General features: G+C 46.2%; 1 protein-coding gene across 5 annotated transcripts in view; it reads right to left on the minus strand.

The window, feature by feature from the left end:
* ANXA3 (annexin A3) overlaps positions 1-12,285 on the minus strand; it is a 98,776-nt gene extending 86,491 nt beyond the window's left edge. The window contains exons 1-2 of one of the 5 annotated variants that reach the window (XM_029600367.1): positions 12,179-12,285; positions 6,573-6,614 (exon numbers count right to left, since the gene is read on the minus strand). In XM_029600367.1, the coding sequence (XP_029456227.1) occupies positions 6,573-6,596 (24 nt within the window). In that variant the 5' untranslated portion in view covers positions 6,597-6,614; positions 12,179-12,285. The other 4 variants (XM_029600338.1, XM_029600357.1, XM_029600376.1 and 1 more) reach the window with 4 other exon arrangements.
* Between the last annotated feature and the right edge of the window lie 1,358 nt (positions 12,286-13,643).

Consider the following 13,643-nt stretch of genomic DNA (forward strand, 5'->3'; position numbering starts at 1 on the left):
CTTCTCATGAGGAACTTCCAGGGTACCTGGCCTGAGTTTACCCAGAGGCAGCAACTGAAAAGAGTTAGGCCTCATGCAGCGGGCAGGGACAAGGGAACAGAGAGGTACCTGCCAGGACAACGGGGAAGTGTAGGAACACTACCAGGGGACATATGCGAGTGCTTGACTCAGACGGAAGTTGGTATGAAAGGTTGGGAGAAGTCGGGTTATCCCCACTTATGGTAGGATGTTGATGGGCAAAGTATTGAGAAAATATGAAGCACATGTTTCCAAAATAACAGGCGTAAGAAGTAATTTGGCATTGCTCGAGAGGTTGAAGTGATTCTCATAAGGATGTGTAAAACTGGCTGATAACTTATTGGAGATCGCTAAAGCAGTACCAAGGCTGTAAAATCCTGTGAACTCTCTCAGAAATCTTGTTTATCTTTCACTATCTTGTACATAGTTTGCTGGCCAATCCAGCAATAACAGGTTAAGTGTTCTGGAACATTACTTGGGGGGTACATTATTTGGGGCATTCAGTGACTATCATCTTCCACCATGCAGAGATTGAAGAACCGGGTTCACAGCAGTGAGACTCCAGGGGAGGGGGAGCTCCTTGTTCCAGCTCAGGGAGAGAGAGTACATTCCTCTTCTGCCTTTGGCTGAGTCCGCTACACCATCTGGTTGACCATCCTTTCTTTTTGAACCCACCTGAGAGACTGGCCCTCAGCCTGCACCGATGTCAGACCCTCTCACATTTACCCAGGTGTAAGAAGAGGCATTGCATTTACCACTCACCACCTCTATCACTCAGAATATCTGGCCCTGCCTCCTTCTCTCATCAGCTTAGATAAATATCACAGTCAATGACAACACATTCTTATCAAATCTGCTGCTGCTCCCGTCTAATACTGCGGATGACACAATGAAATCTGATCAGAATCTGAACTGGTTAGAGGTTAAAAGTGCCTCTTTTTCAAAAGACCACCAACCAGTGTAAAAAAAACCCAAAACCCTAATAATTTTCTTCAAGGGTCAGTAGCCTTGCAAAAAAGCCTTTCAGAAAGGAAAGGTGTGTTAGTATGCTAGAAAGGCGCTAAGCATCTACAAAAGGTAATCTCTGTATTTGGGTTCTCTCAGTCAATTAATGATCTCCAGAACAGGTTCTGCCACCTTTTTACCATTCATCCTACCATGGGTGTGTACACAGTTTCTGTAAAGGGCACTAAACTGAGCATATTTGTTTTAGGGGTGCATGTCAACTTGCTGTGCTTTGTCATTTCAGAAAGGGATGGAAAAAAAAAAGTTAAACTAACAGAGGGAGGTTTTACGGGGTGGTTTTCAAATCCGGGAATTAGAGGGCCGCTTGTGTACTACATCAAGCAATGCACAATCTCAAAGCCCGCTATTAATACAGTGCAATCATGACTACTGCACTCTTGGGGCCTGGGCAATAAGGTTTCACATTTTAAAATAACATGCTCGACAATAAGGCTTCATCATGCATGTTAAGATGGTCCCCATCACACAAAATGTACAAGTGCTAAAATTAGAACTTACTTGTATGTAAATGAGGGTGCATCTTATGCAAATAAAGCTTGACCAGGCCCATGGCAAATACTGTTAAATGCTTTCTAAACCTATATACTGTGGTCTTGGAATAGTCCAAAAATTCAACATCAGATGAAGGCCAGGTGTTGAAGGCCTTCTTGCAAGCCAGCCTGAAGCAAAATGGTCAGGCAGCAGGTGGGGAGAGATTTTATGCCCACAGTCCCCTCTCTTCTGGGACTCTCCACTGACTTGCCTCTTCCTCCTGCTCTCTTCACCAGAGAAAGGGCCTAATTGCTAACTAGGCCTTCCCCTTTCTTCCCCTCCCCCCTTCAATGGCCCTCCACCCTCCCACCCAAGCAGGCTTCCCTCATCCCTTCTGAAGGGCCCAATGGGGTAGAAGAGAAGACATCTTCCTTCCGGTATCTTAGAAAATGGTGCGGAGCTCTTCTGCATGAGGCAAAGCTCTGCTGTCACCATTTTTTAAGCAGCTGGGAGGAAGGCTTGCTCTTTCTCCTGCTCCCATCAGATTCTGGGCCCTATGGAAGGGATGGAGTTACTCACCTGGAGGGGTGGGGGGAGGAAGAGGAAGGATCTAGTGAGCCATTAGGCCCTTTGGTAGAGGAAAGGAGGCTCCAGGCTGAAACTGGACCATCTCTTTGGGGGGGGGGGGGGGGGGCGGGGAGGAATGGGAGTCCTGCAGGTCATTGGACCCTCTCTCCCTGTCCTGCATGGGAATGAGGATGAAATTTCCCTTGCTATCTGGTTAATTCACGTTGGAAGTTTGCATGGGGAATTTTGCGCCATGACTAATATGGATTTTAGAATATTTTGTGCTAATGTTCATGTTGGTACTATGACCACAATAACAAAGGCAAGTTTTACCCTTCCCCTAGTAAACTGTTTTGCATAACATGCTAAGTCCCGTTTTAATGTGCATGAAATAATTTTACTAAGTTGTATGGTAAAACTAAGATGAGTTCTGTTGCACAGGCCCTTAGAATAAGTCAAGAAACCTTAATAGAACTTCAAGGTTTGAATCCTGGAACAATGGACTTTTATGCTGGAATCTCTGTATTTCCTATTACAGTTTGCTTGCAGAGCACCACAAAAGCATTATCCAGTGTCAAACCCCTTTCAAATCTCACACATAAAATAATCTAGGTTTAGGTATTTTTTTACAATAAATATCAATAGCTGTTTGCCTTCGTTCACATTCCTGAGCAAGTTTCCATGTAAAACCCAAGGCTCACAAGAAAAACAGCAAGCCACGATACACCTGGGTTAAACAGAAAAGGCGTTTCACTGCATGCACTCCAAGTTCTCAAAGCTGCTAAGAAAAGCAAATGCTGCTTCAAGAAGAGCCAGTCTTGCTCATGCTTGTTGGCAGTTGCCAGCGGAAAGTTTTATAGCAGAGTGCACTGTACGAGAGAGCTAGGTCTAAACTTGCACAGAGTGGCTGCCAACTGCACATGACGGAGTAGTTATGACCTCAACAGAACAACACAACAAACAGCCATTCACAGTTAACTGGGTTTTTGCCTTAAATAAAGCCCATAATCAATTATTTATTTATTTCTTTCGTGCTAATTCTATGCATTTCAGGTGAAATGTATTTCTCCATCAGAGCACTACAACTGCACTGTGGTGTCATCCGTCAGCATTCCAGAGGTCCGGTAGGTACAGCTGTGTTAAGATTATTTTAGGAAGTTAGTTAGACATTGTTCACGAAGGTGAAGTCAGTTATGGATCAAAGCAATCACCAATAATTGATAAATATGGTTCAATATATGTACATTGCACATAGCTTAGCCTAAAAGAGGCCTGAAATTGTAGCATGCTGCTTGGTACTAATGAGGTAAAAGATAAACCAGAATAATCTGTTCTTTCTAAGAGATAAGGTTGGTGAACGTCAGTGCCATTAACTAACAGCCATAGCCAGGCTATAGATCTTACTGTAACTGTGAGTCTTAATTGGTCATAGTTTAATGATCTGCATCTGGTCTGGCTAATGTCAGAGCTATGGGTGCAAATCGAAACACCTAACTGGCAGATGCTGGATGAGAGCTAGAAAATGAGAAGAGAAGCAGTGTTTCTTTGAATGAGCCATAAACAAAGAGCAAACAGCTGGTTTTTTTTAAGTTTCTAAGCCTTTGTTTCAAGGAACACTGTCTTGTAGAAGAAAGACCTATAAGGGAAGTGCCTCTGTATAATCGTCCTTATTTCTATCGTTATTAATGTAATCCTATTTACCTGTATTGATTTATGTAATGGTTACTGTGCTGCTGTCTGCTATTACGGATATTCACTTTTGATATTGTCTTTGCTGATTATACAATTTTCTACAAATTATTTACCATATTTAGTAAACTAAGTTTTGCTTTTACAAGCTTGATTGTGTATGAGTGTTCTATGATGCAATATAACACCACTGAGCTCAGCTTTCAAAACAGCACACAAGAACATAAGAAATTGCCATGCTGGGTCAGACCAAGGGTCCATCAAGCCCAGCATCCTGTTTCCAACAGAGGCCAAAACCAGGCCACAAGAACCTGGCAATTACCTTACATTCCTCAGAATATCAGATGGCAGGTTTCCTAGCCCCCTGTCCTTATTTCTTTGGCTTCTAAATATATAGTAGGTTTGGATATTTACAATTTCTAGGTCTCTGTCCCGACAGTCACTCTGTCTCTGCAGTACTCTTACTATTTTGAGAGTCCCATCAGCCATCAGCACAGCAGCCTTTCAGCTTACTTCAACCTAGGACAGTGAAAGGGAGCGTGCAGTGACTAGGAGCACCAGCTGTGCTAGAATCATTAGAGAAAAATTAGAAAGATGACAGCGTTTTGTGTAATAACAGCACAATTCTGTTATGGTTTGCTGTCTCCATTACAAATCTGTTTTGCTCACAGGCACTTCTTACAAGAAGCAGCTGCAGGTGGTTTGCATTCTTCTGCAAACGTGTTTCACAATGCCCCACTCTGGACTCCTCTTTACTGGCGAGTCCCAGGCCAACACTACAGACTGGGGAAAAGAAATGCAAAACCATAAATGGGAATAGCAAAAAGTAGCAATAAATCTAGCTTTAGCTGTATCTACAGGAAAAGACAGGCTACAGTGACTGGTAATGTAATCCTGAAGGTCCTTAAACAATTCCCAGCTATGCAAACCTCTTTGTGTAGCATGACAGAGACCATGGTACAAGGAATGGACCATGTCTGACCTTCCTGATGGGCAGAAGGTGGCAATGACTGCAACTTTACAATGCCTTGAGACAGTATAATTCTAAATCTTTTGGCCCAATAATTGAGGTAGTTTTATCTCTTTCAGGTATCTCAAAATTAGTAGACATTACTTTTAAAAGACCCAATCCAAATATGACTATCAATGCACATCTCAGATTTTTTTTCAGTTTGTAATCGTTTATTTCCTTGGCCATCATGGAATGCCAGGTCCTGCTAGTCACACTGCAAGACACACTGGTGTGAGGGATGAGGAACCAAAACATGTCAGAGCTGCCTTCATGTTTTGGTCCATGCTCAACCCCATCTAATGGAGCATTAATAAAAATGTGGGGGTTGGCACTCAATATCTACCACAGCATTGCTTTTGGTGAGTGGCTCTAATGTTTGCTACAGTGAAGACATGGCTCCACCGTCAGACCCACAGTAAGGAGAGCATCAGAGGACAAAACCACCGCTTGATAGCAGAAAAGGTGGAATGTGCAATGACAAACACTCTCTGTCCAATGCCAACAGGGTTCCAAGGTTGTGCAAGTGAGCCTCACACTTAAAAACCTTGAAGAGAGAAGACTAAAGAGGCAGAACACCAAATATCTTGGGCAATGGTAAAGTAAGTGACCTTACGGGATCTATGCATGTAGCTTCAGGTCCAGAACAGAGAAACAGGTGCAGGATGAGGCTACACAACCCGTCTAGTTTGTTTTACAAAATCCTATATATATAAAATTCTTTGCTGGCTATGATGAGGCTCTCCATTTGTCCAGGGGCTGCCCATTGATTAAATCAGTGGAAGACAGAGAAGGCACAGAGGGACCAGAGCTGCCCTTTCAGGTCTCCTCCAGCAATCTCCTGCCAACAGCTGCCTTCCTGAAAGCTGTCCAGCACCGTACCCTAACTGCAAGGGACACGTTCCAATTAGCTGAGGCAGGATCTCCTTGCATGGAAGGTGCTGCTTTGCTTTAAGGAAAGAAAACACGTTTATGAGTCACCGGCAACAAGCAAGAGAGCTCTCAAAACAGCGTTTTCCTTTGCATGCCAGCATGTCTAAGTTCTTCTGCTAAACACCATTTGTAGCTTCTCTAAACAGCCTTGTCACACTTCATTTGGATATTTAGTCTATGCAGTATCCTGGTCTGGAAAGTCAAGTCTGACTTATTCCTGCAAACCATATCTTATTCTTCTGATTTGATTAGGGATTTTTTTTTTTTAATATATTTCCTGGCATTTACAAATTAAAAACAAACAATGTGATATATTTGAAAAAATATCCTGTACTAATGCTAAAAATATTCCATCTCCGTATTCGATGTGTGGCTTTAAATCTGACTTTAAGGGCTGTGTAATGCTGTAGTGATGGGACCTTATTAAAAAGGCACTTCAGCCTTCACGCTGAAAAAGTTGGCAAATTGAAATGTTCCGTTCTTCTTGGGACAACTCTGTCCTGGTAAAAGATAGTGCTACAAACACAAATAAAAGAGCTTGCGGCAGTACAGCAGCTAAACCTATTCAGCCCTGTGCTCTCACTGCAGTAGTCACAGCACAGGGGTCAGAGGACAACCTTGGAGAATTAACCCCCCCCCCCCAAACTATAGATAAAACATCTGTATTAACATCTTTTGGGGGCATAGGGCGCTATGTTCACCAGCAGCGGGGAACATCAACTTAGCCAACTTTTCATTTGCCCTAGCTGACGCGTCTCTTTAAAAGCCTCCGACTCTGGAGCTAGCCCTTTCCACACTTCAGAAATGGGCTTGAAAGAAAATACACTCAAAATTGTCCAGGACGGTGTTCTTCCCTTACCCACAATGGTGTCACAGTCTGCATGTTTATCTCACGGTAGTCCTGAAATGGAATGGAAATGGAACCAGTTACTCAGGGTTAACAAAAAAAGTCCTCTCACCATGCGTTAAAAAAATAAACAGGCTGCATCACTTATCGGACCCCATAACATGATAACATGAGCCTGTTTTTCACTCCTGAAAAACCTTCAAGAGTCTAATCAATGCAACACTGAGGAACTGCATTTGAAATGAGGTTTAATGAAGAAAGAGAACACAAACATAGATCTCCTGACTTACAGACTGCAGGGAAAACAGCCAAGGACCTCCAAAATGTGATTTCCCTTACCAGGGAAGCAGAAGGAGAGACCCAGTTCAGCCTGAATACAGCCCAGTCCAGCACAATCCTGTTCGCAAACCCAGCCCTCCAAGCTTGAAAACGTTGTGCCAGCAAGGGACTCTCTGCTGGCTGGAGCCTTTGAACACCTGGGAGGAAAGACTGGGTCTCCCTATTAGCCAATGGATGCCTGGCTGGGCGTCACCCAGCCCACAATCCCTGAAAAACTAATGATATTATTGCTTCCCCAGATTTCCATGGCTCAAACAGCTCTTTCCTTAGAGCTCCAGCCTACCACCTCAAGGGCTGGAGATTCAAACCCCTGAGAAAAACGCATTTTCTTTGCCTCCTCTTCTTTGTGAGTCATTTACTTATCTATTACTTATTTTCAGTTTTTATATAGTGCCCTGCCGCCTGGCTCCATGTCCTAACGCCCAGGCTAATCTGGTTCCAGCTTTGCTCCAGTGCATGTTTGGAGTTCCAATTCTCTTAGCAACATCAACAACACAATCAGAACTACAAATCCCTGCATGCATTGGGGTAAAGCCAGGACTGGGTTAGCCTGTTGCTTCTGATATAGAGCCAAGAGGAAACACAATGCCCAGGGCACCTTGCAAGAAGGCAGTGCAAGCAAGACACCAACACCAACTTACGGCTCGATACAGTAAGGCCGCGGTAAAAACAGTGCGGTAGTGTCAGGCGCACCCTTCCTCCCCGCACGCACCGTTCTCCTGACCTAACGCCTGATTCTCTCTTCTAATTGCATGCAAATGCATGCCGCGGCTGTGAAGCGTTAGGGAAGGGTTATGCCCGCGCAACCCATTTTACTGTATAGGCGCTGTAACAGCGCCTATACAGTAACCTGGGTGCGCTGGTACCTGTCATTTCAAATGACATTTGAAATGACAGGCACCAGGAAGTGTAAAAAAGTGTAAAAAGTGTAAAAAACAAAAAACCTGTGTGTTATATAAAAAAATAAAACAATTTTAAATACCTGTCGGAGGGCCGTGGGTCCAGGCGGCCGGTGGGCAGTCATCAGCGGCATCCGGTAGTCCCTTCTCCCTTCCTCCCTCCCTCCCCTGCCTGGATGAGCGCCAAAATCGCACGGGCGGGTCGGCAGCAGGATCCGGGAGCGGCGGGTAGGCAGCAGTGGGGTCCGGGGGGGCAGCGGCAGCGGGATCCAGGGGTGGCAGCGAGATCCGGGGAGCGAGTAGCGGCAGCGTGTTCGATCGGGCAGGCAGGTAGGTGGCAAAATAAAGATGGCCGCCTGCACGGGAAAATCGTGCAATTGGCCGCTGAAGACGTGACGTCACACCCCGTGACGCCAACCATCGTGACGTCACGTCTTCAGCGGCCAATTGCACGATTTTCCTGTGCAGGCGGCCATCTTTATTTTGCCACCTACCTGCCTGCCCGATCGAACACGCTGCCACTACTCGCTCCCCGGATCTCGCTGCCGCTGCCCCCCCGGCCCCCGCTGCCGCTGCCCCCCCCGGACCCCGCTGCTGCCTACCCGCCGCTCCCGGATCCTGCTGCCGCCCCCCCCCGCTGCCGCCCCGCCCGTGCGATTTTGGCGCTCATCCAGGCAGGGGAGGGAGGGAGGAAGGGAGAAGGGACTACCGGATGCCGCTGATGGCTGCCCGCCGCCCACCGGCCGCCTGGACCCACGGCCCTCCGACAGGTATTTAAATTGTTTTATTTTTTTATATAACACACAGGTTTTTTGTTTTTAACACTTTTTACACTTACCATAGCAGGCCCGAGCCTTGCTACTTTTTCGTTTGTTTTTTTTTTGCTTCGGGAGGAGGGGACCGGACGGGACCAGGGCGGGTAAGCAATGTTTTTACACTACACTACACTAACTCCTACTAGGGGGAGGCGGTAAACTAGCAGGTTAAGGCCGCGGCAGAACAGCGGGTTACGGAGGAGATAATATCAGCGCCCGTTACAGTATCGCAGGGGAATAGCTAATTCCTTCATTATACAGCTTTTTCGTTCATTTACATGCTGGGAGCGGAAAGGGTTTAGGAAAGGGTTTAGGAAGCGCTAAGGACGCGTGAAACTGGAGACTGTATCGCTGGATGGCCTTACTCGTCTGTATTGTGCGCTCCCAGCACGTTACAGACGGGGAATCTTTAACTCAACGTTACTGTATCGACCTGTTAGAGAGTTAAACGTGGCAACAAAGTCAGAACAAAGCCGAGACGAGCACAGGCAAGTCAAAGCAGATGAGTTTTTACATCTTAATCAGCAAAAGGAAATTTCTGATTAAGACACCAGTGCAGGTACTACATGACGACCACCTTATCTCAGCTACATACACTGAGAGCCTTGAGCTGGAGCTTTTTCTTTTGAACATGCACCATGTAAAAATGATTGATCAACTCCACATAGTATCTATCAGCTTTTCCCCAATTGCTCTGCAAACTGTAGTAAGCTTGGCAGATGTCTACCAGCAAGCGTGCTGCAAAGAAACCTGCTCAGTTTGGCAGGTCAAACCCCAACTCCATCTATGCCACCCCCCGACACACACACACACACATCGCAGTTTGCTGAGTTCAGTTTCTTAGCAGTGCACCTTGGTGGAGGAGGCCTCTGGAATTTCTGCTTTGATAAAAGGGCCATTTAGGAGAAACCAGCACCTTATGCTTTCTGTGAGTACTACAAGCGCATCCTGAGTTGTCTTAGGCACTGCAAGTGGAGCATAAATGCTGCAGATGTTTGCCACAATTGTACAAATTGTAGTGAATTGTTCAGAAGAATTACTAAGGAGCAGACTCAATCCATTCACTCTTCCGGTTATGGGCTTTTATAATGATGCAACAATAACAAAGTAGTAGATTTAGATCCCCTTGGAGAGTATACAATGCCTTTATCTGGTTGCATGGCATCCACTAGGGAGCAGCATCATATGGTACAGAGGTAGCACCCTAGGATTTAGAATAAAACAAATACACAGAGGGCCACCAGGAGGATAAAGAGCCTCCCCACAAGGACCTGGTTACACATTGTTCAAACAAGTAGCTGCTCATGATGACCCAGAAGAAGTGATAACCTCACCTGGTAATGTTTCTTTACATGAAAATTTCTTTCTTGACCCCCTAATAGGAGATCAAAGAAAATCTGCCAAATACAAACTCACTAAACTGGAATACTCAATTTCACCTTTAAACTCATCCAACTTCTCTCCTAAAGTGACCCGAATTCTCTCAGCAAGCAGCATGTTCTATAGGTGCTCTCAATTAGCTAAAAGCACTTCCTTTTAACCTAGGAGTAGGCACACTCTGGCATATACCAACACTGTAAAAAATAGAGAGCAGTGACTATCACCTCTATCATTTTTATATTTTTTCAAAATGCACATTTTGAATTATGATTATAAACATGACTGGACTGCTTACTTAAAGCTTGTGCATAGGGGATTGTCATTAGAGCAGTGTGTTGTGCTGGTACTTGCTGGGAAAGCCATAGTAAACTGGAGACTTCATTCTTAAATTTGGTGATATTCAGCCAATTTTGGCAAATATTGAAGGCAGTCCATCACCCCATAAAGCAATGGTGGTGGGATATATAGCCTAAGCCGTCACCTTGTATGATACCAGTTTAAGAACCTGCAAGTTATAGATGAGATTTTTTTCTACATATACATATATTTGTTTGACATAGGAGATAAGAGGTGATAGAGTCACTGTTCTCTATTTTTCCTCATTTGTTTCTTCACATAGCAAATGATACCATTTTTTAAAAAATGTAATGTAATGTAAACCGAAGTGATAATTAATCTTGTTAATTGAACCTCGGTATATAAAAAGTTATAAATAAACAAATAAATAAATAAATAAATATAAAAAAAAATGTCTTGCTAGCTGTAAAAATATTCAACCAAAATCTATTTAGAGACAATGAAGAAGGGATTTTTCATAAAACAGTGAAGAAGGGATTATTCATAAAAAAAAAAAGTAATAAAACTTTAAAATATAATGAAAATAGTTTTTAACCAGGATTGCTTGCCGGTACTGTGTTCAATTCAATTTATAAAAGTGCCCTTCCTAAGACCGAAAGCAGAAAGTTGTAAAAATATAACTCCAGGATACACTCTCTCAGCCTTGCATTTTGTATCTTTGCAGCTACAAGTTCACAGTGTTGGGGCTCTTAAGATAAGAATGGGACAGCCTTCTAAACACAAATATCTGGTTAACGATTAATTAACAACACTTTTTGATGACCATTTCAAGGGCCACATACTGCCACATGTTTGCAACTGCCGGGCAGTAGCTACAAGCTCACTATAGAGCCGCTCAGAGCCTATGCATTCAACCGAAATCTCTCCAGTAGTTCTCCCACTTCCCTTTCATCAGCCTTCAGCGTCCACTGAAACAGAGGGACTTTGCTGATAGGCATCGCCAAATATAGAGAGACTTTTGCAGTTTGTTTTGCCTTGATCGCTTTTGCTTCGTTTACTGCGAACAAATTTTGTAATTTGAAAACGGCAGGAAGAAGGTGCAACTTCCTGCATAACCGCTCCCTCTGGCACTAGCTGAGTCGGGGGGGGGGGCGGTATTTTTGGTTTCTATCACTTCATAGTTCGCAGCGAAAATCGCACCAATGGTAAAAAAAAAAAAAAAAAGCGCATGCCGTCTATCTGAAAGCGGGGAGCAGGTTCAAGACAAGAGCGATCTGACGGCCAAGAGAGAAGGAGCGGTGCATCCGGAAGTGCATCCCTGGGCTCGTGTAGGGGAAAACCGAGGCAGCCTCCAGGAAATTCAACTTTTCAGAACGCGCAGGGCGCAGGCAGGCGGCCCCGGAGGGCTTTCAGCTCTGCCCAGCACGGGGCACGCAGCCGATTGCCGAAAGCCTTTTACCCCACAACACGGCCAATCCTTCTGAAAGCCGCCCCCGGTCACACCCGAGCTCTGCCTGCTTCTTGGAACGTCAAAGCGACTTTCTGCCTACAAGTACCCGGGCAGCAAAGGCGCTCCCCTGCCCATTCCGCAGTTACAGCCGAAGACCCCCGACCCTCTCCCCGTCCTGGGGGGGGGGGGGGGTGTTACCTGTTTGTAACAGCGCACGGGGAGCAGAGGAAATCCGAAGCCCCCTGCTGCTTCGCACTACCCCTGCCCGCCGTCCCTCCCTTCGCGGGGAGACCCCAGAGCGCTGTAACCGGGGGGGGGAGGCCACTCACCGGGGCTCGATCCCACTTCTCCTCCTCTAGCCTTGCCGCTGCCGCCGCTCCCTGCTCAGGAATCCGCCCCGGGGGAGGGCAGCAGCGCTTCTCCCCTCCCTGCACTGACCTGGAGCTCTGCCACATCTGACTGCTTTCAAGCGCACCTTCTCATCCCTTTGGTTTCCATGTGAAACCCAGGGCTATGGCAAAGCTGGGCCCTGATTTTAAGGGCCCCTGGAATTCGGCACAATAATATTCCTCCTGTTAATGCCTTTGAAGAAAGAGGAGCCCAGCTCCTTAAAGAGATTGCCTAGATAGGATTTATGGGCTCTGATGCTGCTCTCTAGGAGCACTCAGTTTGCATCAGGTACTGCTTTGCCAGATTACATTTTTCAAATTATTGTGCCAGGCTGTCTGTGCATCAGGGGATAGCCAGAGCTGGATTTTTTTGTTGGGAGGGGGGCGAATAACAGGAATGGGCACTGTGGTCAGCCACTCTGCCTCAGCACCATATCTTCTTCTGTGGGTCTTCATGGCAGTGAGTACAAAACCCTTTAATCTTCTGATAACACAGAGAATACCTCACCTTGATCACACCCACAAAATATACAGAGACCCTCACCAAATCAGAGCTGGATTTAGGCAGTGGCGAACCTAAAGTATTTGGCACCTGGAGCAGATACTTCCTTTGGCATTCCCCTCCCCCACGGTTCACTCCTCATTCCTCCCAGTAAATCCCTGGTTCCCCTCGCCCTCACACAGGCTCCACCCTCTCTTTTTTCTCTCACACACACATGCACACACAAACCCCTCACACAGGCTCCCTCTCTCTCTCTTGCACACACACAACCCATCTTTCAGGCTTGCTTGCTCTCTCACACAGACAGCCTTGTTCTCACCCCACACAAACTGTCACCATGCCACCACTCAGGCTCTCACCTAGCCACACACACGGGGCCTGGACCTTGTCTTCAGCTGCCAGCGGGATGGGGTCCAGCTATTGTGTCCTCCTCCTCTCTTTGGCCGCCAGCAGAATGGTGTCCGCTGGTGGACATCACATCTTTCTCCTGTCTTCGGCCGTCAGCAGGACTGGGGTTTGTTGGCAGCTTCCACTTTCTCTTTTCAGCAGCCTGCCGACTTGTGGGGTGGGTGGCAGCAGGAGTGGCCCTGGTGGGATGAGCTCCACCGATCTTCCTGCATGGGGGGGGGGAATAAAAGTTGTGTGTGCTGCACACGTGCACAGTTTAGATGGGACAGTCGATGGCACCCCCAGCTCACCTGGGGTGGACCACCTCGACCTTTTAATTTGCAACTGGATTTAGGTATACGCAACTGCCTCTGGCGCCACATTTTTATAAGTACTGGAGTGTTGCTGCTGATGCATGCTGAAATCCAGGCCTGCTGCCTTTAACTGCAGACCCAGAATAGAAGCAGCAGCAAGCAGAGCCAGGGAATCCAGCACGGGGCCTCCTACAGCCCTTATGCACTCACTGACCCTGCGACGCCCCTCCCCTCACAAGGGTTTCCATAGTAACAGGAAACCCCTACATGAGGAGGAGGGGGTGCCACAAGGGTGGTGGGCACAAGAGGGT

This window comes from Rhinatrema bivittatum, chromosome 1 (genome assembly GCF_901001135.1).
Source record: "Rhinatrema bivittatum chromosome 1, aRhiBiv1.1, whole genome shotgun sequence".
NCBI classification, from domain to species: Eukaryota; Metazoa; Chordata; class Amphibia; order Gymnophiona; family Rhinatrematidae; genus Rhinatrema; species Rhinatrema bivittatum.